The 25,619-nt window shown below is 36.8% G+C and overlaps 1 protein-coding gene across 5 annotated transcripts in view; it reads left to right on the forward strand.

Annotated features, from left to right (window-relative positions):
* PHF3 (PHD finger protein 3) overlaps positions 1–25,619 on the forward strand; it is a 75,685-nt gene that overhangs the window by 14,461 nt on the left and 35,605 nt on the right. Inside the window, exon 3 of one of the 5 annotated variants that reach the window (XM_021089294.1) lies at positions 9,940–10,038. The exons of the other annotated variants lie outside the window; for them this stretch is intronic. Within the exon in view, the coding sequence (XP_020944953.1) occupies positions 10,032–10,038 (7 nt within the window). The 5' untranslated portion in view covers positions 9,940–10,031. The remainder of the gene's footprint in view (positions 1–9,939; positions 10,039–25,619) is intronic. 5 annotated transcript variants of the gene reach the window in all.

Raw genomic sequence — 25,619 nt, forward strand, 5'->3', positions numbered from 1 at the left:
TTTACCTTTTTTAAAGTGACCAGTTGGAAATTTAAAATTACGTATGTGGCTTGCATATTTCCATTGGATAGCACTACTGTAGGATCTATAGTTGGAGTAACTGCGATTAACTTTCAGAGGATAATAACTTTCTGTCTGATTAGATTCTTAATAAGATTATTTCAGAGATATTTTAATATATGGAAAAATATGTAGGTTTTCTTTTATTAAGCAAAGAAATTATTACAACAGACTGGGGCAATTATCTATTCTGTAGGCTAAAATTAGACAAAGGAAAATCAGCTTCACAAGAAGTTAGGCTTTCCCTCTCTGTTCCCTGGAGTAGTTTAGGTTTATATGATATTGTTCTGTTTTTCAGTGACTCTAGATGTCTTCTGTACTACGTTTTTTTCAGGATTTTTTGTTTCCTTTTAATATTTTCTACCTAACATTTTGATATAATGATACTTAAAGTTTGGATTAGGTGGCCTGCTATTCATCCACAAATTTGTCATCTTACTCTGCCTGAAGACCTCAACACTTTGGCTTCTAGGAATCTTTTCATTTTAACAATTCCTTAATACTGAAGTCTTTTGAATTGCTTGCTAATAATGGTATATTTCTGAATTTTATACATTGTGTTGTGTTATTGCATAGGTTTACATGTTTTTGTTGTTGTATTCTTAAATGTTTTAAAGCTTTAAAAATTTTATTTTGTATGATTTATTCCTTTGTCAGTACAGTGTATCTTAATTAATGTCAAGCACTTTTGACACTGTTTGGTTATAGGCACAGAATTTTACTGTTTAGTCTAAATTCAGGAAGAACATTTGTTGAATACTGATGTGCTTTGTTACTGGAAATACAGTTACTCTCAAGGATGTTGTATTGGGTCTGGAACTGGCAAATGTATCATCCTTCTAGAATTTCTTATAAAATACCAGCCTCTTAGTAATACTGGTAATGTTACTTGCTGTCTTTTTTATTTTTTTTTAATTTCTGTTGATATGAAAATGATTTTTTACATACCAAAACTCTTTTTGGTTGAACATTTCTTTTGCTAATAGACTTGGAACATCGGTATTGAAGTAATTAAAAATTTTTATAGTATGATTAATACTTGTTTATGATTTCATTGTCTTGTAAACTAATTTTTTTGAGAATCTACAAGTAGAAATATTTTCTGAATTTTCCTATTTTAAATTTGCTACAATTATTTATCTTGATTCTGAATGAGAGCTGTTTATATTAATATATGTGATATATATATTCTTAAGATATGTAAGGGAATAAAATATGTGTGGGAAACTTAAAATTATAAACCTCTTTGTAGGATTGTTTTAGATTTCCTTGTGCCATCAGGTAGGGGATTTATGCTGATTGTTTCAAAGTTCCTTTTGCCCATTGGGATATTTAGTTCAGTAAAAGGCCTGTGTATTTTCTAAAATGATAGCAAAGTGGAAAACATTAAAATTTTTTAAAAAATCTTGTTTTGAAGTAATTTTAGATTTAAGAGAGCTGCACAGAAGAAATGTTACTCTAAATTAGTGAAAACCCTATATGGACAACTTCTATGACTTTCCACTCTTCACAAACTGCTTCAACTTTTTGCTAGAAAATAAAAATGACATAGTTCTTACCCAGATGTTGATACCTGGCTCTATAGATTTTTACTAATTGTATTGACTGAAGCTCAGCAAGGAAATTACCCTATCAGTATTCCTCAGGCCATTGAAAGCTATAGATTAATGGTATTTTGTAACCTTGATTTTTAACAGTGTGAAAAGTAGCAAAGAAGAAACTACTGTCTTTTTCTCTGCTATACTGACCTTGGTTGGTGTGCTGTAGTTGTTAAAGATCAGTTTTTTGTTAACATAGTTGAATGTCTTGCATTTTATTTCTTCTATCTCCAAAAATCATAGTATAGCTGTAACAATTTTAAAAATAGGGAATTAACATGGATGCTAACTGTTTCATTTTGAGAGATAACTAGTGGATTTCTGATCCTTTATTTGAGTGTTTTTGACTCTGTAAAGTATTTCCTTCTGTAACTGCAGTGTTTGCATATGGTTTTGAGATTTTCCCAGTGATACTTTTTCTATTGTAATAAGTTGAGGGAACTCATCAAGTATTTGGGAAATATTTGATCTTAATGATCAGAACAGAAATTTTTATTCTTAAAGAAAAAAATTCTGTTATCCTTAAAATAAAAACTATTTTCCTAAGTAATAGGTTCAAGACACTATTTTTGTTACATATACCACGTGAGAAATGTATTAAAAATCATTGAAATGGTATTTGAAAAACTGACATTATCAGTGTCATAAAGAAATATTAATTTTCTCTTACTTTGCAAATCATAAACAGCTATGATTCATAAGAGTGAAACAGACCTTGTATTTGCGAGCCATTTCTTCACATGGTATATTGAAGAGAAATGTTGAGTGACTATAATTTGATTTATTTCCTTAAGACCAGGAAGATTGGCACACTGTAGATAATATGGATATTCAGAGCAACCTTTCATTCAAGTAGCACTTGTAGCTACTGTGTCGTTTAGTGAAACCAAGACGTCCTTTCCAGACTGTATCATGACTTATAAAAATCATCATTCACTAAATTAAAATTTTAAAAAATTCCTCCTGTAGTGTGGTTTTCGGAGATTAAACACATCAAAAGGTCATTGAATTCAGTATCTTACATTTTCACCGAGTTGATTCATATTATGTACTTAAGTGTTTTTTCAACTATAAAAAAAAAAATTCCTGCTAGCATGCATATGTGATAGTTGTTTCAGAATGCTGTGGATATATGATACTAAGTAGCATTGTTTGGTAAAAATTTTAGCTTGTGCTGCTTTTCTTCTGAGAAAAGTATTATTAATACATGTTAAGACTGGTTTGTTTTAAAAGCTTCTCAGCAGTAGTGTGATTTGGTCTTTTTTTTTAGCATGCAGATTTTTAACCCAGAGCTCTGTAGAGGCAGAATTCGTCTGTGTAGTATGGTCCTTGTACTGAGAATATGATTGGTGTTCTTTTGCAGGACTGAGGTTTGTTTACAAGATACTTACAAGTTTTTATGGCTTCGTACTTCTCTTGGCCACATTTCCAGTTGGTACATTGAACTAAACACAGTGGACCCTTGGTCCATTAAAATTCTGTTGTCAGATATTAATTATTGTTTTCCTTATTTGTACTTTATTTGTGGGAATTGCAAACTCTGTGCACATTTATTATACCTGTAGATCCAACTATATATATACATTCATTACATATTTGCACTGGGATCTTTGCACTATTTTTATTATTCTATGTAGTAGTGTTTTTTGTTTTTTGTTTTTTTTTGGAGGGGAACTTCTATGCTTTAGTAAACCTCTGGTTCCATTGATCTTACTTTTGAGAGTTGCATTGGGACAAGAAAATACAAAATAGTACATGTAAAGTAGTCGTGCAAATGCGATGAAAATATATGGGTTAAGACAAATTTTTTTTTTTTTTTTGCTTTTTAGGACCGCACCTGTGGCTTATGGAAGTTCCCAGGCTAGGGGTCAAATCAGAGCTGCAGCTGCCTGCCTTCATCACGGCCACAGCAATGCCAGATCCAGGCCCTGTCTGTGACCTACAACACAGCTCCCAGCAATGCCAGATCCTTAACCCACTGAGCCAGGGATTGAACCTGCATCCTCATGAAGACTAGTCAGGTTTGTTACTGCTGAGCCATGACGGGAACTCCTCAAAGTGTATACTCTTAAGTGAGGGTTAGAGAAGAGTTTACTGATTGACCTTGTAGGAACATGCATAGCTTCTAAGAAAAAAAAAAACTTCATTTTTGCAGGATTGGTGATCAATATTGTTGTATATTTTGAGTTAGAGTGGTTTTGGTGAAAGTAGCATATATATATAGAAAAGAGCAAACAGAAAAGAGGGCAGACCCCTTGAAAAACTAGTGGAAAAGACAAAATGCTGCAGAGTAGAAAGAATAGGACATACTAGCCGCTTTGGATCCTTGGAAGTTTGTCATGTTAGCAAGAGATTTGATGTTTTTATGGATAATAGGAAAGAGCTAGATCCAATAGGTGGCAGTCTAAAGGGAAGCAGGGTTAGATTGGCTAAAAGGAAGAGTTTGGGGTTCTCTATTCCCAAGTAATAGGTTCAAGACACTATGTCGGGTATATATGTACCATGTGAGGAATGTATTAAAAGTCATTGAAATGGCATTTGAAAAATTGGCATTATCAGTGTCATCAAGAAATGTTATTTTGGGAGAGTCCTTACTGTGGCTCAGTGGGTTGTGAACCTGATTAGTATCCATGACTGGGATACGTGTTTGATCCCTGGCCCCAGGATCTAGTGAGCTGTGGTGTAGGTAGCAGACATGGCTTGGGTCCTGCATTGCTGTGGCTTTGGTGTAGGCCAGCAGTTGCAGCTCTGATTCGACCCCTAGCCTGGCAACTTCTATAAGCCTTAGGTGCAGCCCTATAGAACTTTAAAAAAAAAAAAAAAAAAAGTTAATTTTATCTTTCTTTGCAAATCATAGAATAATGGGTTCCCTGGGGAACACTTTTACTGGATATTTTTTACACTTTCTTTGAATTTGACTTCCTTGACCAGGGTATTTCATTGGGGATTTAGGTGTCATATATTTGTTCCTGTAGGTGACCTCTTAGGGTCAGTATCCTCCCAGATTCCTTCCTTTGTCATTGTTCCAACATAAAGTGCCTGTTATTTCTTTGTTACTAGGAATTAGATTATGTTTACTTTAATCCTAAGTCTTATTTGTGTTTCTTTGCTTTAAATTATTTGAAATACAGCTTAAAAAGCATAGTTAGTGCTTATGTTTATGTAAGCAACTATCATTGCTTTTAATTCACTCTGTTTCTTTCCTTCATGTTTCTGATGCTCTCTCTGTTCAATTTAGAAATTTTATATAGATTTTAAGTAGTTCTTCTCAAACAGGTATTTTTCATTTCATTATCACAAGTCATCCTTACTACCGAAATAACAACTAAACTGAGATAAAACAAGCCATTTAACACAAGCAGTAAAGTATCATTTTCTAAATTCAGAAAATGCAGAGATAGGGAATTTTTGCCCAAGGCCAGAGTTTTCCAGTTTATCATTTCAGCTTGTGTATTTTGTGTCCTCTCTGTGTTTTACCTAAACTTAATTCAGTTAACTTTTGCTCTCCTTATCTTGACCTAGTATAAAGCAGGATATAGTTTAATTTTACTTTTCATTGATTATTTAGTTTTCTTTCTTTTTTTTTTTAAGTTTCATAGAGAGTTATTTATATTTTGGCAAGCCACTCAATCTACTGTGATCCTGATGCTGATAATAGCAGTTGTTATTCAAAAGAAATGAATGTCTTAGAATATTTGGTAATACTAATTTGGTAATACTTGCTATTTGGTAGTATTGCACTGTCCATCCACATTATATGAAGCCACCAAGAAAAGCAGTCCTCTGCATGCAGTCTTCCAGGCTGTCTCCACAGTCTTCACAGCTAGTTTTCTTTTAAATTTAAAATGTGAAATGAAATTAATCGTGTCTTCATCACTATATTCCTAATGTCTTTGAGTTTCTTCCTTTCAGTTCCTTCCTATTATTTAAAATTCACTCTGTATTATTATTTTTTAACTTGCATTTCTGTGCTGTCATAACAGGATTCTTTTTCCATGGTCTTGGGCATACTTTTGGTTTTACTGACTGCTTTTTTCCCTGGAGATCCTACCCACCTACCCCCCCAGCCCTCTGTTGTCTTCCTCCTCTCTGGATTAGCATTTTCCAGGCCTGTTGCACATCTTTCATCCCTGAGCTTCACTGCCCTAGACTGTGAGTGGAGCTGTTTTTCTCTCTTTCACCTTCTTTATCTTTGTCCTCTTTTTTGCCTTTATATAGAAAACAAAATTGAATATCACCTTTTCTTAAAAATTTGAGACATTGTTTCTTAGCTTTCTAGTTTGCAGTATTGCTGATGGGTTGGTTGCCTGGTTTTTGTTTGAAGCTTGTTGCTTTGTTAAGTAGACTTTCCTGCACCCCTGCTTTAGGATCTTCTTATCTTTTGGTGGTTAGTTTTTGATTTATTTTTGCTGGCACTTGGTGGCCGTTTTCAATTTGGAGAGTGATCCCTTTAGTTCTGGGAAATTTTCTTGTTTTCTCTCTGCAAACTCCTAGTAGGTGTTGACCCTTCTAGATTAATTGCCCATATTTCTTATCTATTTTTTGCATTTTTACCATTATATTGCTTTATGTCTTTTTGAAGATTCTTTGCTATTTTTCCATCTCTTTGAATATTTAATTTGCCAATCACTGTTTCTAAGAACTCTTCTGTTCTGTTTATTCATATCATTTAAAAATAGTATTTTGTTGTCATAAGTATATAGTAAGATTCTCTTTATAGTCTGAATTCAATTTTCTTTTTGTCTTTTCAGGGCTGCACCCGCTGCGTATGGAAGTTCCCAGGCCAGGGGTTGAATTGGAGCTACAGCTGCCAGCTTACACCACAGCCATAGCCACACCAGATCTGAGCCATGTCTGCAACCTACACCACAGCTCACGGCAAAGCTGGATCCTTAACCCACTGAGCGAGGCCGGGGATCAAACCTGCAGCCTCATGGTTACTAGTCGGGTTTGTTAACCACTGAGCCGCAACTGGAACTCCTGAGTTTAATTTTCTGTTTGTTTATTTTTATGTCGCCTATAGTGTTGCAAGCTTTCCCCAAATGTCTGATTATTTTGGGTTGTTTTTTGTTTAAAATGGGAGGAAATAGGAAATGTATGTCAAGTTTTGCTATCGAATAAGTGGGCTTTAACAACCCTGCAGTTGTTTTGGGGAACCTTAAAGTGCTAGGGTGAGAAGCAGCTTATCATTAGGAGATATTAATCTTGCTTCCTCCTGCTTGTTCGTTCACTTTCAGTTTAGGGCTAATAAAAGATTGTCTTGCTTGGAGTTCAGTGCTTGGCTGTAGGCCTTATTGGGTATTGAAGTTGGGGGAGGGATGAAGTTGACCTCTCAGTATTTAGTCCCTAAGTTAATTCCTTATTTCTAGCCCAGCTCACTATCAGTGTCTTCTGTCATACTGTTTAATTAAGTTAAAATGAATATAAAATTTCTGATACCTAGGAATTCTTTCTTGTGGATTTTGGAATCCTGTGCATTGCTATCTTGCCTTTGTCACTATTGAATTTTACCCTGTTTATTTCTTCCATGGTCGGTTTGCATTTGTTTCCTTCTGTACAGGATGTCTTAACCTATTAATAATACTAATCTAATTGCTAGTTTTGTTAGTAATAAAGCTATTAACAAACTTCTCAGCGTTTGCAAACATATTGAGCAGATTTTTCAGAGAAAATAGGATATGTGTACACACACACACACACACACACACACGGTGTGTGATAGATAATTGATTAAGATTGGTTTATTTTAATAAATTGGTTGGGAGTTCCTGTTGTGGCTCAGTGGAAACGAATCTGAGCAGTATCCATGAGGACACAGGTTCGATCCCTGGCCCTGCTCAGTGGGTTAAGGATCCAGTGCTGCTGTGAGCTGTGGTGTAGGTCGAAGATGCAGCTTGGATCCCTCATTGCTGTGGCTGTGGTGTGGGCCGGCGGCTACAGCTCCTATTCAACCCCTAATGTGGGAACCTTCATATGCTGCAGGTGCAACCCTAAAAAGACCAAAAAAAAAAAAAAAAAGAGACAAAAAGAAAAGAAAAGAAATTGATTTATGCGATTGTAGAGTCCAGCTGGATAAACTGCAGGAAATCTGCAGGATAGACTGGAGACCCAGGGATTAATTGATGTTGCAGCTTGAGTCCGAAGACAATTTGGACACAGAATTCCCTCTTGCTTGCGGCAAGTGCCATCTTTTCTCTTAAGGCCTCAGCTAATTTGAGGCAGCCCATCCACATTGTGGAGAATAATCTGCTTTACTCAAAGCCTACTGGTTTAAATGTTAATCTCATGTAAAAATACCTTCACAGTGATATGTAGGCTGGTACTTCACTAAATAAGTACTGTGATGTAACCAGGTTGACCCTCAGAACACGAATATTCTTTGAACTATTAAAATTAGTTTATATATATATTGTCATGAAACTAGTTTTAATTTCAGGATTTTTGGGAAGATGGTTTCATAGGGAGTTTGTAGGCAGAGGCAGTTTATATGGGCCCACAGGTATTTTCTCTCATGAAGGATTATATATAAAGGAAGTTGACAAAATGGCTATTATGTGTGGATGTTAATGTACCAGCTATTGTATAAAAGTGCTTTGCCAGTATTATTTCATTAACTCCTCACAAAAACCTTAAGAACTCTATGGGAGTTCCTGTTGTTGCTTACCAGGTTAAGGACCTGAAGTTGTCTCTGTGAGGATGCAAGTTTGATCCCTGGCCTCGCACAGTGGGTTAGGGATCTGGTGTTGCTGTGGCTGCGGTGTAGGCCACAGCTCCTGTTCGACCCCTGGCCTGGGAACTTCCTTATGCCACAGGTGCAACCATGAAAAGAAAAAAAAAAAAGTGTTTTGTAATGTAGGCAATTTTGCCATTATTCAAGTTTTGTACATTTTAACAAAGTGGAGTAAAAACCTTGTGTGTGGGTAATGGCTAGTATTCTTTGGGCAGAAAGGCTAATAGTCTATGATTTTGCAATTTGAAAGACTAGGGTTCTTTATCTGACAGTTTAATGTAACAACTGATTGAATATACTTATTTCTTATAGAATATTGTTATACACTAGATGTGCAAGAGTTGGTATTTAGTTAACTAATCAACATGAATGGTTTATGGACAGCGTTTAAATCTCTGAAGTAGGGAATTATTCTACTTTGTAATTTAAAATAATTTCGGTATAAAGAAAACCAAGGTTCCTTCCTTCCTTCATTTTTTGTTTTTTAATTTTTAAAAATAATTTTATTGCCACACCTTTGCCTGTGGAAGTTCCCAGGCCAGGGACTGAATCTGAGCCACAGTTGTCGCAACTCAAGATCCTTTAAAACCCACTGTGCAGAGCTGGGGATCGAACCTCCACCTCTACAGCGACCTGAGCCACTGCAGATGGATTCTTAACCTACTATCCCAAGGCAGGAACTCCTAAGTATCCTTGCTCTTTTTATCTTGTTTTTGATCTCCTATTCCTTTTTCTAGTTAACCCCAAAGTTTTTATTCTTACTGTCCCCCCCACCCCCCAAATTGGGAGAAAAAGTGAATAATAAGGTCTCTAAGCTCTTACTTTGCTGTCTTTTGAGGATACTGACCAAAAAGGAATTCTTATGAGATTTGCATGAGACTGTTTGGGACTTGTAGTGGCGGAAGAAAGAAATTAGTTCGTTTTAGGGCCTCACCCCTGGCTGTTCTCCCTATCCTAGATGTACCAGCCAGAGGAGTTGAATTTCATAATTCCTTGGCACTGGCGTAATTCTGTTGTTAGAGAATCAGGAAAAGTCTGGTTCCCTAGATTTTCCCAAATCATAGACCTCAGCATCCTTAGCCTCCTAGCTGATCCTTGAAATGCTTTATCTAGTCAAGGCTCTGTGTTCTTTTCCTAGTCTGTTGCTGTCATGAATTTGGTTCTCATGGGTTGTGACTTACTAGGTCATCTCGATGAAAAGTTTTTGGCCTAGAATTAGGTTCAGCCTAGGATTAGGTTCAGCTGGGAGTGACAGAAAACTCCACATATAAAGGAAGAAAGGCTACCAGCTGAGAACTCCCTTCAGAATTGCCTTGGTGGTAGAGTTGCCTCACCCAGAATCATACCCTCTTCCTGGGGCAGCCTGCGTCAATGACAGGTTGACATGGGGGTAAAAAAGCCCAGTACCATCACCACAACTCAGAAAAACTCTGAAGGACCACCCCAACTTTGAGCTTCCCATGGTCTTAGCCAAGGCCTTTGTTGCCACTGCACCCCACCCAAAAATTTCCTTCACGCCAATCTTGCTTCCTCTTTCCTTTCCTTCCACAGATGTCCATCCCAAGAACACTCCCTAATAAGGCTTCTGCACTGCGTGCTGATCTCTCCTCCTGGCATACTGGCATAGAGTTTGGCACCCCAACATGTTTGGTAAAAATAAATACATCTTCTGAAGCCTGGAAAAAGAAATTAATTTTGTCATGTAATAGTTCAGAAGAAAGTAACTGGTATAGGACTACATAGTGTCAGGGACTTAAGTTCCCCATACCTTGCTCTTCCAAGTATGATCCCTGTCTCCACATTTACCTTATAGCAACGTTGAGATGGCTCTTCCAGCTATCAAGTTGGATTCTAGCCAGGAAAAGAGAAAAGGGAAGGAGAAAGTGTGCCGTTTTCCTTTGTGATCATATCTTGAGAGTTGCCTGTGTCATTTCTCCTTTAATTCTAGTGGTCATTACTGAGATAGTAGTCATATCTAGCAGTAAGGTAGAGTAAAAGTGTACCTCAATTTGGATGACCATGAGAAATAACAGGAATTCTAGTGAATGAGCAAGGATGACTGAGTGGATATTGGGCAACTGCAAGCCACATGGCTCAAGCACAACTTTTTCAGTTCATTCTGTGGGGAGGCCGAGATCAGGACCTTTTTCTTGGTTAACCTGTCAGCCTGGGTTTGAATACTCAGCTTCTTTTCCGAGCTAAGTTTGCTTCATTTGTCAGACTTTTCTAGGCCGTCTGTTTTTCCCTCCTAACTAATGGAACTTGGGTCTCAGTTTGTAAAATTCAGGTTTTTGTTCATAGACTGTGGTCATATGTTCATATCAAAAATTTTAGAGGGAGACTCAATTCTTATATTGTTTCATCCTGAAGAGGGGGTGGGTGTCTTAATTGCTACTTGTGTATCTGAGACTTCATTTCATTATGGGAATGGTGTCCAAATTTTTTGAACGTAAATGTTTATAAGACATTTTTGAGTACTTAATTCATACTTGTATTTATATACTTATCCTACTTTGCTATTATATTAATGTTCATTGTCTAACATACAATAGATATTTTAAAAGTGCTATGGACAACAAATGATATACACTTAAAATTATTAATTGAAATGATCAGTTGTACAAGAAATTTTTTGGAGTGTGATTGAATATATTTAATTATTTTATTTTTGAAAATTTCATCTTGTCATTCTGATACAATCTTTTTTACATCTGATTCTTTGTTGAGTTTTTTTATTTTTGTTTTTTTACAATGATTTTTATTTTCTCCATTATAGCTGGTTTACAGTGTTCTGTCAATTTTCTACTGTACAGCAAAGTGACTCAGTCACACATATATATTCTTTTTCTCACATTATCATCCATCTGTTCCATCATAAGTGACTAGACATAGTTCCTAGTGAAATACAGCAGGACCTCATTGCTTATCCATTCCAAAGGCAATAGTTTGCATCTGTTAACCCCAAATTCCCAATCCATCCCACTCCCTCCCCCTTCCCCCTGGCAACCACAAGTCTGTCCTCCATGTCCATGATTTTCTTTTCTGTGGAAGGGTTCATTTGTGCCATATATTAGATTCCACATATAAGTGATATCATGTATTTGTCTTTCTCTTTCTGACTTGCTTCACTTAGTGTGAGAGTCTCTAGTTCCATCCATGTTGCTGCAAATGGCATTGTTTTGTTCTTTTTTATGGCTGAGTAGTATTCCATTGTGAATATATACCACATCTTCTTAATCCATTCATCTGTTGATGGACCTTTGGGTTGTTTCCATGTCTTAGTGAATAGTGCTGCAATGAACATGTGGTGTTGTCGGAGGCCAGCTCCGGCGGCCAGGGAGTGTACACTTTCCCGAAGAAGAGGGACGGACGTTGGCTTTTGCATCGGAGATAGCCTCTTTGTCCCTTCTTTCAGGGCACTGGACTGCTCAAACTTCATTGGCAACAGTGGTTGATTATATAGACAGTTTTTCACTATAGATTATGTTACAGTGTTAAAAGTATATTGGTTAACTATTACATGGTATAGCAGCTATGCATCCTGTTTTAAGATCTCTATCTTAACTTAGTACTTTGAAGAGGCCATAAAACACAAAAATTTGGCATTCACAAACTTTGTAGACTGGTGTTTATCCTCAAAGCGTTATGGCAGGGAGATAGTGTAAGTAAATATAAACCAACTTAATTAAACTAGCTATCACTAAAAAGCTTTTAAAATCAAAGACAAAACTCACAGCTATGTTTTTTGGATAAGATATGGCTAACTTCTATGAACCTCATTAAAATCCTAACTCTAAAGTTTACTATATAACTAGTTAATAGATAAACACTATGTTTTAACTAAGTTGGATTTAAATAGGGGAGAGTCCTTCAGGATGAAATTCTTATTATATTATTGTTGTAATTTTGTTAAATCACAAATCACCACAGGAAAATAAGAATGGGAAATAAGAATAATAAGTAAATAATCAGGAAAGACTGAGGAAAACAATAACAAATAAAACAACAGGAAAGGTCATCCGAGAAACAATCCACGTTCTCCAGTGCAAACATGGAAATTGTTTTCCCAGGAAAGCCCCAGTTCTTCCCCATCAACATCAAAGTGAGAGCTGTGTAACCTGAGGCCTGCCCTCCCTTCCTTGGTTAGGAACCTGCCTTTAGGTTTTTTTTTTGGCCATCAGGCAAGGTCCTTGTTTTGAGTCCCTGCATTTTCTTGGCTCCCTGCAATGCGGGTGCTTATGTCTTTTTCAAGGAAAGTTTTGTCTGGATATATATCCAAGAGTGGGATTGCTGGGTCGTATGGTAGTTCTATGTATAGTTTTCTAAGATACCTCCGTACTGTTTTCCGTAATGGTTGTACAAGTTTACATTCCCATTAACAGTTTGGGAGGGTTCTCTTTTCTCCACACCCCCTCCAGCATTTGTTATTTGTGAACTTCTTAATTATGGCCATTCTGACTGGTGTGGGGTAGTAGGTCCCTCAAAGTAGTTTTGATTTGCATTTCTCTAATAATCAATGATGTTGAGCATTTTTTCATGTGCTTGTTGGCCGTCTGTATATCTTCTCTGGAGAAATATCTCTTCAGGTCTTTTGCTCATTTTTCAATTGGGTCATTGGCTTTTTTGCTGTTGAGTTGTATAAGTTGTTTGTATATTTTAGCGATTAAGCCCTTGCCTGTTGCCTTGTTTGAAACTATTTTCTCTCATTTTGTAAGTTGTCTTTTTTTTTTTTTTATGGTTTCCTTTGCTATGCAAAAGCTTGTCAGTTTGATGAGGTCCCAATGATTTATATTTGCTTTCGTTTCTGTTGCCTTGGGAGATGTTGAGTTTATTAACGTGTCCAATTAGGGGTTTTCATAGGTGCCACATTTCATTTTTAGTCACAAAATATATAATAATGGAAAACATTTTTAAATAGCAATTTGCTTAGTCCAGGTTTCTTTAGAAAATCAATTATTTTCTTACTCATTACTAAATGTCACCTTGGTGTAGACAGGGGAGATTAAGGATTTTTTTTTTCATATGGATTATCATTTATGTCTGCTTTATAATATGAAAGGCCAGCACTTGTCTCATAAAACATTTGTTTCATCTTGTGTGAAAGAAAGATGTGTAACCCATCCTTAGGTAAAACAATTCTTTGTTGTAAGTTAATGGAGGATCTCTACATGGTGTAAAGATTTAATAGTCATTTTCCACTTCATTAAAATTACTGTAAGCAGTGTCCTGTTTATAGTTTTTTTTTCTAATATAAAAAGAACTATATTGATGACATCCTGAGACACTGCAAAATGTTGAATGCAGACATCTACCACTAAAGGTGTCAACTCCTTCATTTAATGAAATCTCATTCTTCTCTCAGGATCTTTCTCTTTAGATAATTGTGAACATGAATTGGCAAGGATCCTAGTGTTGGTTTGATTATATTGATAAAGCTTAATTTCTTCTTAGTTTTTAGGTAACGGTTAACATACATGGTATTATTTTCTTCCTGGTCACAGATTGTGTATGCACCCCTGTAGGTATTCACATCCTTAGGAGACCACTGACTTAGTATATACTTAATGTCTAATAAAAGCTGCTATAAGGGTGTTTGACAGTGGTAAAAAAATAATAAGTGAGTATTTTATTTAGAGGCCGTACTTAAATATATAATGACTATTTTTTCATATTTCCCCCCCCCCCGAAGTGTTTAGCTAAATGCTTGATAAACTTTGACTTTAAGCTTCATTAAAATCGGGGAACTCCTGGTAAAATGTAAATATTTCATTCTAGATACCAACATTATCTTTTACTTCGTCTTAGTTTCTTAACCATATTCTTCTTTTGCTTACTTTTCCCTATTTTTTTCTTTTAAAATATTACCTTATATTGTATATCTTTTTTAAGCCCACTTTAAATCTGTTTGGGAACAAAATGGACTGTAAAGTCAAATGTATGTTGTTTAGATACCCAATTAAGGGTGTACTTTTATCTTGAGCTTTTTTCCCTAAAAGATTAACTGTATTTTGAAAAATTAAAACATATTGAAACAAGAGGGGAATAAATATTTAAAATACATTCAGTATATAAAGATACAAGTTTCATATTTTATATGTAAGGGGTACCAATTATATAGTTTATACACATACTGGACAACATTATACATATAATAGTGTTATAGATAACATTACATATCTGTCCAAATACTAGGTGCAACTTTTTATGATGTGAATACAGTTTTATGTTAAATATCATCACATTAACAATAAAAATGACTAATCAAAAAAAAATACTGAAGCAAAGAATGATAGCGTATATACACATTTACCCATCACCAAAATGCAGCTATTAAATGTTTTGCTGTATTTGCTGCACCCATTTATCAGTTTGTCAGTTCATCCAGCCCTTCTACCACTTTCATCATAAATCTCCAAAAAAAGAACTTCGACATAACAATGTCATAAGCACACCTAAAATATAGTTTCCTAAAATCTAATACCTGTCCATCATCAAATTTGCAATTTTGCAAAAAGTAAATCTGATGTCAGTTTGGTACCTGGTCTGATGATGAAGTTTGGTTGAAAAATTTTTCTTAGGTTTAAGGTTTAACATTGATAGAAATGCTTTTTAAATCATGTTTGATAACATGCTGGTCACAAGAAAATTGCCAAACAAATGACTTTGAGCAATGGAAAACAAAGTTGTCTTTAATATAGAAATACTCATGTGATGTTTTAGGTAAATATTTCATGTAAACAAGTTTTGCAAGAAACAGTTTTAAAACCATTTTTTTATTTTAACCATCCTAAAATATATTAGAGGCTCTTCCTTTTTAAAAACAATATAGTGAACATGATTTAATTGTTGATTGAATTATCTTAGGAAATTATAATTATATCATTCATTAGTGGTGGTATCCTTAGGTACTATTTTAGTAGGTAGGGCTTTGGGTCCCTGCATTAATTGGACCCAAGACAACACTTGAAAAACATTTTTAAATTATTTATATCTTCTTTATTAAAAACAGTGATGTTTTTGGAGCTCTTAGTGTATCTTCTGGTCTGTTCTGTCCATCTACTTGAAAGGCCAGGAAACTGAGATTACTAAAATATGTGAAATAAAAATAAGTGAGTACATGCTTTATGAATAAAGGTATATGTATGTGTAACACATTGCAGAAATAAACTTTATTAGTTTTTCTCTGAAGGCTGTTATTTACTTGATTTTCCTTAGGAAGGGCTCTAGACTTAGAATCCTTTTTTTTTTTTTTTTTGTCTTTTCGCCGTTTCTTGGGCCGCTCCCGTGGCATATGGAGGTTCCTAGGCTAGGGGTCCAATTGGAGCTGTAGCCACCAGCCTACACCGGAGCCATAGTAACGCAGGATCTGAGCCACGTCTGCGACCTACACCACAGCTCACGGCAACGCCGGATCCTCAACCCACTGAGCAAGGGCAGGGACCGAACCCGCAACCTCATGGTTCCTAGTCGGATTCGTTAACCACTGCGCCACGACGGGAACTCCTAAATTACAAGGCTAGGGGTCGAATTGGAGCTGTAGCCACTGGCCTACGCCAGAGCCACAGCAACGTGGGATCCGAGCTGCAACCTACACCACAGCCCATGGTTCACTAAACCCCATGGTTCCTAGTCGGATTCGCTAACCACTGCGCCACAACGGGAACTCCCTAGACTTAGAATCTTAACTAAAATGAACTTGATGAATGATTACCCAGTCCATTACTGCTCATGGGAACCCAGAGATACTACTGAAAATAACAAAATATTCACTGGCTTCTAAACCTATGTTATGGAATGGAATGAGATAATTTTACTATATGTAGTTGCTTAAGGCTAAATACATAAAATATTAATTCATTTTTTACTCATAAAGACTCATATAGGTATATTAAAGTTTACCCAGTATGTTTATTAGAATTGTTGTCTTCTAAGCTCTTTTTCTTATGTTTTAAATTTATTGCAGAGTTGATACTATTCTTTTTTGCTCATTTCAATTATATCAACTATAGTCACCATTAGATCCTTAGACCTTATTCATGTTGTCACTGACAGTTTGTACCCTCTTACCAACTTCAACCTCTCTTTTGTTTCCAGAAGTCCCTGCCAACCACCTTTTTACTCTGTTGACTTTTTTTAGATTCCACATATAAGTGATACCAGGCAGTTTTTGTCTTTCTCTCTGGCTTATTTTGCTTAAACCATAATGCCCTCAGGGTCCATCCGTGTAATCCCAAATGGCAGGATTTCTTCTTAGGGCTGCATTCATTTGTGTATATATACCACATCCACTTAACCTTTGATGGATTAGGTTGTTTCCATAACTTGGCTTTTGTAACTGATGCTGTAGTGAACGTGGGAGTGTAGATACCTCTTCAGTAGCTTGTTTTTTATCTTCTTTGGATGTATACCCAGGAGTGAAATAGCTGCATTGTTTGGTAGTTCTATTTTTAGTATTTTGAGGAACTTTCAAACTGTTATCCATAGCAGCTGTGTCAGTTATAATCCTCCTGATAGTGTGGAAGGATAGTGGTTGAATGGGAGCTGCAGCTGCTGCCCTGCGTCACTGCCACAACAATGCCAGATCTGAGACATGTCTGTGACCTACACCACAGCTCATGGCAAAGCTGGATCTTTAACCCACTGAGGAAGCCAGGAATTGAATCCATGACCTCATGGATACTAGTCAGGTTTGTAACCTCTGAGCCACAACAGGAACTCCCTCGTTGTTAAAATATCTAATATACTCAGATATGGCTTGGCTGTGGCATAGGCTGGCAGCTGCAGCTCCCATTCAGCCCCTAGCCTGGGAACCTCCATATGCTGCTGGTGCAGCCCTAAAAAAAAAGAAAAAGAAAAAAAAAAAAAAAAGATTCTTCCAATCCATAAGCATGGAATATCTTTCTATTTATTTGTGTCTTCAGTTTCTTTCATTGATGTCTTAATGTTTTCCTTGTACAAAACGTTCACCTCTTTTGTTAAATTTAATCCTAAGTGTTTTATTCTTTTTGACGCAGCTAAAATTATGTCTTTAATCTCTAATGTACTTGATCCAAGTTCCTTTTAGATAGATTCTTTTATCAGTTTGTGTTTTAAAATGGATTTTTAGTTCTGATATGTTACTAATTGTTTCTTTCTGAACCATAGCTTTTCTGTTGTTGTTTGGTTATTCCCTGTTGGGATACTTCCTTCTAATCTGCTTTTAAAAAACTGTTAGTGTTCTTACTCTGAGGTCTCTGCAAGGGGTCAGTCAACACTACTGTGAGAGAGTAGAGGTTTGTTACTCTGTTTCTTTTGCTTGCTAAGGGTAACTTCCTGATTGGAATCTAATTTATTTAACAAAGAGGTTCTAATCTTTTGAGATAAAAATTTAGCAATCTTGAACTTTTGGTAAATATCCATGCATTTGTTCATTCATTCTGTGTTTAGGACTGAACACTTACTGTATGTTCCACCTGCTGTTAGAGGAATTACAGGTAGAAAGCAATGACAAATTCCTGCCTTTGTGGAGTTTATATTCTATTTAATGTTGTATATACTACCATTAAACGTTTTCTCTTGGGAGTTCTTGTTGTGGTGCAGTGGAAATGAACCCAAGGATGTGGGTTTGATCCCTGGCCTTGCTGAGTGGGTCAAGGATCCGGTATTGCTGTAAGCTGTGATGTAGGTTGCAGACGTGCCTCAGATCCTGTATGGCTGTGGCGTAGGCCAGCAGCTGTAGCTCCAGTTTGACCCCTAGCCTGGGAATTTCCATGTGCCACAGGTGCAGCCCTGAAAAGCAAAAAAAAAAAGTTTTCCTCAGTTATTACAGATTAGACATGTTAAAAGTCTTACCTATTGAAAAATATGTAATCCTCCAAGAACTTTTTGCTTGGCTTCATTTGTCTCTGGTTTTCTCATATTTGAGTGAAAGCAAACAAAGTATGAATGAACAGAGTGCCTAGTTGGGATATGATTCATTGTAATGTGAAACTTAGTAAATAATGGTAAGATCCATATTGTAAAGAGGGTTAGTAATTTTTTTTTCCCCAACCAATTCCTGTTTTATGCTAAAATTCTCATTAAATAGCATTCTAGACATCAGTACCTTACAGCATGATTCCACAGTTGTGAGGTATAATGATTTTCTTTGGCAAAAAGTGGTTAGTTGTGTTTGTTCATATAATGAACATTTATTGCATACCCATCATGTGCCAGACTGTTTAAAGTGCTGGAGGATACAGCTGGACAAGGTTTTCCTCGTGGAGCTTCCTAGTAGAGTGTAAGGTGATAGAAAATGTCTGGTTGGTTGTTTGGTGACTGATGCCATGTATTTGACATGGGCTGGTCAGGCCAAGTCTGTGCAGGTGACATGCCATCCTTAGAGGCATGTAGTGGCCAGCCTTTTGAAGATTTTGGGTTCCTGTATAAGGGAAGTACATCCCCAGTAGAGAAATAGCAAATGAAAAGTATACAGTAATTTAAGTGGTGATTAGTTGATCCTTTTGTTAGATTAAAGTAATCCAATGTTAATAAATAATTCTACAGTTGACCCTTAAGCAATGTAGAGTTAGAGATGCCAGCCCTCAGTGTAGTCAAAAATTTGAGATGCCAGCCCTCAGTGTAGTCAAAAAATCAGAGATTCCTTCCTGTCCGCAGTTCCTCCATATCTGCGGTTTTACGTCCACGAATTCAGCCAACCATAGATCATGTGCTACTGTAGTATTTAGGAAAAAATCCTCATATAAGTGGACCCCCACCATTCAAACCCATGTTTTTCAAAGGTCAACTGTAGAGTCACTTTGGGTTGTATTTATAGGATTACAGTCATACTTAGCTTTTCATCCAAGTGAGTTTATAATTGGTAGAATATGTAATTGAAATGTGAGACAGTGATTTCCTCATAGGCTATTCCACCAGAAGAGAAAAACAATCCTAAGAAATAAGAATAAAATTTAGACAACAAAGAAGCAGATTCTTAAGCAACTCAGTATAATCCCCAGTACCCCCTAAACACTCAAGTTTATAGTAACAGTGTTTACCTAGTCACTGTAGTTTTCTAGAATTCAGTGGGTGGCCAAATGCTTCTTCTCTGTGTTTATTTTTAGAAATATGGGCAGAGCTAATTCAACTGGAAATTTATTATGTGTGTTTTGATGTTTTTCTTAATTTCATAATATATCCTGGTAGTTTAAAAAAAACAACTTTGGTACATTTTGGCCCTTATAGCCTATATTTGGGTACATAGTTAGATATTTATGAAATTAGATTTTCATGTTTTCTGATTAGGTTACTATTCTGTTTTCCATGGATGTGGTTTGTAGTTAACATGATGGGATTGCCACTTGAAATTTTCTCTGCTTGATAGAATTGAGAGGTCCGAAAGAGTTTTTGTTAAAATTCTTAAAATTGAATTTCAATATTAACCATACATCATCTTTCATATTTGTTCATCAGTATATTTGTGTTTCCTGTTCTTTTTGTTCTGTTTACAGCAAATTCCTGAAAAGAATTCTGATGTTTTATGTCCACAGTATAGTATCTCTCTTCCAAATCCTCATTTTGTTTTCACTAGCTGTACTGGGGAGCAGGCAGTGACACTGCATCGCCACTCCTGGTTGTTCTCACCTTCCTGTCTTCCTCACAGTTTCTTCTGATAATCTTCTTCGTTTTCCTGACCTCTAAGCATTGGAATATCTTAGGGTTCAGATTTTAGGCATATTCTCTATTTCTACTCACTTTTATGGTGATGTTTTCCAATTTGATGACTTAAACTCTTTATAATTCAACTGCCAAACATATATGTATACACACACACACACACTCTCTCTCTCTCTCACACTCTCCAGACTCCTGTGATTGATTATCTTTGGATGTCTCTTAGGCATTCTGAACTTAATGTTTAAAACTGAACTCTTGGTACCTGCTTCTCCGCCTCCCAACTCCATTTGTACCACTTATGCCCACAGTCTCCCTCATCTCTATAAATGCAACTTCTTTTGCGTTGCTTAGCATAAAACTTTGAGGTTATTCTTTACATACCCTCTTCATTCATGTTCTGTATTCAGTTGCTTAGCAATCCTGTTGGCTTTATTTTCATAATATATCTAGTATCATTTTCTTCACTGCCCTTATGGTTTTCTGTCTGGATTATTGCATTAGCCTGTAAGTGGCTTACCATGTGTTTGCCTTTGGGAAAGCAAGTCTCCAGTCTATTTTCAAAAGAGAGCCCAGAGTATTCTTTTAAAAAGTTAATTAGATCAGGTCACCCTTGTCCACAGTGCTCTGGTAACTTTACATTTCTCATGGCCCACAAGACTGACCTTAGCTTGCCCCATATCTCTCTGTTTTATATGTTCTCTCCTTTTTCCTTAAACTGGCCACGAACACTTGCCTTGTTCTATTCTTCCAGCACCCTTGGCATGCACCTGCCTCAGAGTCCAGGTTACTTGATATGCCTTCTTACTAGAAAGCTGCTCTCTTGCCTTGTTCAGGCCTTAGCTGAGAAGTCACCTTAGATGCCATCCCCAGTCTCCTAGCTGCACAGAGGGCTTCTGGCTCCTGGGCGGTAAACTGCCAGTGCCTGTGTCCCTGGCTTTCCCTGGCCATTTGTTTAAAATTACAAGCCACTGTTTGTTCCCTTCTTCATACTCCCTGTTACTCTTTAATTTTATTCAGGTGACTTATCACCTAATATGCTATACATCTTACTTGTCTCACTGTTGTCAAAATGGAGCTTCATGGGAATAGTTTTTAAAATGTTTTTTATTTTGTGGAAAATATCGAACTGAATCCCCATCTCCCTCTTACTTAAACAGTTAATAGTTGGTCTTTTTCCATTTATACCCCACTCCGTATCTCCTCTCCAAGGTTATTTTGAAGCATAGCCCAGAAATCAAATAATTATATAATTTCATCTGTAAATATTTTAGCATGCATCTATCTCTAAAATGTAAGAATTCTTTATTAAAAAGCACATCCATATTATCCTGCCTAAAACAACTGAAGATCTTAATATTTACAAATATGCAGCCAGCTTTCAGTTATTTACCCAGTTCTCACAATATTTTTTTTTAATCTTTTTTTTTTTTTTTTTTTTTGTCTTTTCTAGGGCCATACCCACGGCATATGTAGGTTCCCAGACTAGGGGTCCAATCAGAGCTGTAGCCACTGGCCTATACCAGAGCCACAGCAACATGGGATCCGAGCCACATCTGCGACCTACACCACAACTCATGGCAATGCTGGATCTGTAACCCGCTGAGCAAGGCTAGGGATTGAACCTGCAACCTCATGGTTCCTAGTCGGATTCGTTAACCACTGAGCCACGATGTGAACTCCTTTTTTTAATTTTTTGAATTGGAATTGAAATAAGTCAGTATATTCATTTGGTTGCTGCATAACTTAAGTATATTTTAGTCTCTGTGAATGTTGCCCCCCCCATCCCCGAGAGGTATATTATCACTGATATTTAGAATAATCTAGGCCAGCCTGTGACACATAGTAGGTAGTCAATAAGTATTTTTGAAGGAATTACTTTTTAAAGGTACATAAATTATGCTATTTTAGGATGGAATTAAAATGTTAAAAATTTAGGGACTGATTACCATTTCACTTTTATAATAGCTTGATAGAATCATCTTGGCAATAAGAGAAATTATTCTGGACAGTTGGGAAGGGGTCAAATGAAGGACAGTTAGGGCTACAGAAAATTGAAAAAATCTGCCAGGACATACCATTATTTAAGGTCTTATTGTTTGCATATCAAGCAAGCACTGTGCTAGAAATGACAATAGCTTATTCAGTTTTCACAGCAACCTTTCAGTGAAGGCTTATAATATCTATATTTTCCCAGTGAAATAATTGCAGTTCAGTGAGGGAGTGGGGAAATGGGTGCTGAGTGTTAATGTTTTTAGCTTAATAGAACTAGACACAGCTCTTAAGAATTATATGTATAACTTTGATTAAAAAGCAAAGCCTTAAAAATTGGCACCAATAATACTACTTCCCTCTGCATGTAAAATCTTTCCAGCTTCTTTTTCTAGGCATTCACACATGTATTCCACATTTTTTGGAAAGCTCTTTTTTAACTATATATATTCTTTTTAGGGCCGCACCTACAGCAAATGGAGGTTCCCAGGCTAGGGGTCAGATAAGAGCAAGGCTAGGGATTGAACCCGCAACCTCATGGTTGTAAGGCCTGTTCCACAGCCACAGCAATGTTGAATCTGAGCCTGTTTGCAGCCTACACCATGGCTTATGGCAGTGCCAAATCCTTAACCCATTGATCAAGGACACGGATCGAACCTGCGTCCTCACGGATACTAGTCAGATTCGATTCTGCTGAGCCACAACAGAACTCCTTAACAAAATATTTTTGATGTGATATGGATTAGAAAGTATGAATAAGAAGGGGGAACATCCTATCTGAAATAATCCTTATTAGCATTTTAGTGTGCACATGTGAGAATATAAAGCTTGGGAAACAGTTTCACTGTGTGCCATCCTTTCCCTCATGCAATGCCACCGTTTACTTAGCATAATGAAGGCTCTGAAGATCTGCAGGGGAGAAACTTTTTCCCCTTTTTATAGCCACACCTGTGGCTAGTGGAAGATGCCAGACCAGGTGTCAGATTGGAGGGGTAGCTGCAGGCCTACACTGCAGCTTGGGCAACACTAGATCCTTACCTCATTGAGGTCAGGGATCGAACCTGCACCTTCACAGAGGCTACAAGTCCTTAACCTGCTGAGTCGCAGCAGAAATTCCAAGAAATTATTTTAACTTCCTTTAACCCAATGTCTGTCTTTTAAACTTGTTTGATAGAAAACCCCCTTTCTGTGAAATAATAGTTTTGCCCAAAGTATGAAGTTGAGTTTGGTAAAAGTTGAAATATTTGTGCACGTTTAAATATAAAACTTGAGAGTATGTTTAATTACAGCAGAAAGGATGGATAATTTAATAGTGGAGTAAGACCTGACTAGGAGAATAGGCAAAGCTAAAGAAATAGAGGAAGGCAGTATTTATATCAAGCCTTTTAAGTAACTGTGTTTCTTTTAAAAATCTGAAACTCAGTGCTAGTGCATTTTACTGAGACTAAATATGAAGCTTTTTTTGCGCTGTAAATTGGAAAGCTGTATGATGAGATTAAAAATTGGTAAAATATATAAATTTGCCCTCTTTGACTCAGTAAACCTCTGTTTTAAAGTTTATTGTAAAGAAGACAAGAGGAAAAGAAGATAGTAGCATTATTTTTATTTTTCAAATTAGTAACATACTGATATTTAAAATGATAAGTTGACCTGACAAATAGCCAGTTTTATGTAACACACAACTTGATGGTGTGTATCATGCCATGGCCTCTTTTTGGAAGGAATGTATAAATCATCCATAAAGGAAAGGCGGGGTGGTGGTCCTCTGCAGTGTTAGATGGGCAGGTAGTGGGGGCTTTGTCAAGAGGATGTATCCCTATAATTTCTTCAAATCACAGGCCTATAAAACAGGTACCCAACTTTTACTATGGTGGCACTGCAAAGAGATGATGTTCTTTTTTTCCTTAAGTGTGATGTTTAGGGCCAACTTTGATAAAAGAGGGAAATAAGTGAGTGTCCTGGAAGTAGCTGAGTTTGGCCTTTGCACTGCCAGCGTGAGTTAAGGCGTGTCTGATGAGAATTCCCTACTGTACAATGGTTCTCCCTTTTGTACGGTGTAAAGCGATTTAAATTAATCCCAGTTTTTGAGAAATTCAGCACATTTAACGTCAAATGGTTTGGTTTTGTTCCCTTTTTTATCTCAATTTACCTCCTCTTTTTAAGATTTGAATTAAGTAGTCTGGAATAAAGTAGTATTAGTGTTAGGAGGACTTCACATAGGCTTGACTCAGCAGATTTAATTAGAGCCATTTGTGGGTGGGGATAGGAGGAATTTTAATGTGATCTAAATTCAGGCTCAAGGAAATTTTGAGTATGATTATGCCAGAATTTCAAAATGAGAATGATACCTGATTCTGAAATATGGGGAAGAAAAAAGGCATATTGTTTTTTTGCTGTATTGCATGGCTATCCACTTGCCTCTTAAAAAAGTCAGGCCGTTGCTTTTTTTTTTTTTTTTGACAATCTGAAATTCCCTTTTTAGTAGTTGTATTGAGTAAGGCTGGCCACTTTTTAAAATTGTATATGTGGCGTTCCCATTGTGGCACAGCGGAAACAAATCCGACTAGGAGCTGTGAGGTTGTGGGTTCAATCCCTGGCCTCGCTCAGTGGGTTAAGGATCCACTGTTGCCATGAGCTGTGGTGTAGGTTGCAGATGCAGCTTGAATCCCGCGTTGCTGTGGCTGTGGCATATGCTGGCAGCCGTAGCTCTGATTAGACCCCTAGCCTGGGAACTTCCGTATGCCTCGCATGCGTCCCTAAAAAGCAAAAAATAAAAATAAAAATCATATATCAAAAACTGAGTTTTAGTTTGCCTGTGGCAGTGGGAGGTCCCTGTGAAAAGGCAGTGTTTTGTAAAGTACACAGATTCTTCCTCTATTAATTTTCTTAGAAGCTGTAGGAATACTCTTTAAAGCACAAATACCTAATTGGGAGAGTTTTGCCATTCAGTACTCTGAATTATTTTAATCAGATAAATGGATTAGGAGAAAGAAATTTCAGGTGGTTTTTTTTGTTTTTTGGTTTTTTTTGGCCGCCCTCTGGCATATGGAGTTCCAGGGCCAGGGATCAGATCCGTAGATGCAGCCAGGGCAGATCCTTATCCCACTGTGCCTGGCCAGGGATTGAACCTGCCTCCCAGAGCTTCCAAGATGCCGCCCGTCCTGTTGCACCATAGTGGAACGCCTCAGTTACTTTTTAAAATGGTTCCTTTGTTCTGAGGGAATTGAAGGAAAAATGAAAGGGAAAAGAATACATGATTATTGATGATGGACTACATGATGAGGAAGACTCTGAAACAAAAGTCATCAGTTAATACAGGGTCTGCTAAGTGCCAGTTTGCAGCCCTTATACTCACCAGTGTAATCATCCCAGTGCCCCCTCTGGCCACTAGCATGATCTCCATTTTATAAAAGAATTTGAGCCACAGAGAGATAAAGTAGGTGCTTTGGTTGTTTGGGGGGTGGTGGGGGCACTTCTATGTGAGATCCCTGGAGATGTTGGAGCTTGGGATAATGTAAAGATAAACTGTTGCAGTTGAAGGAAATTTTGCCGGGAACAGGAGGAGTATCAAAAAGATCGCATTCTTAGAAATCTCGCTGCTGAGA

Source organism: Sus scrofa, chromosome 1, assembly GCF_000003025.6.
Source record: "Sus scrofa isolate TJ Tabasco breed Duroc chromosome 1, Sscrofa11.1, whole genome shotgun sequence".
NCBI lineage: Eukaryota > Metazoa > Chordata > Mammalia > Artiodactyla > Suidae > Sus > Sus scrofa.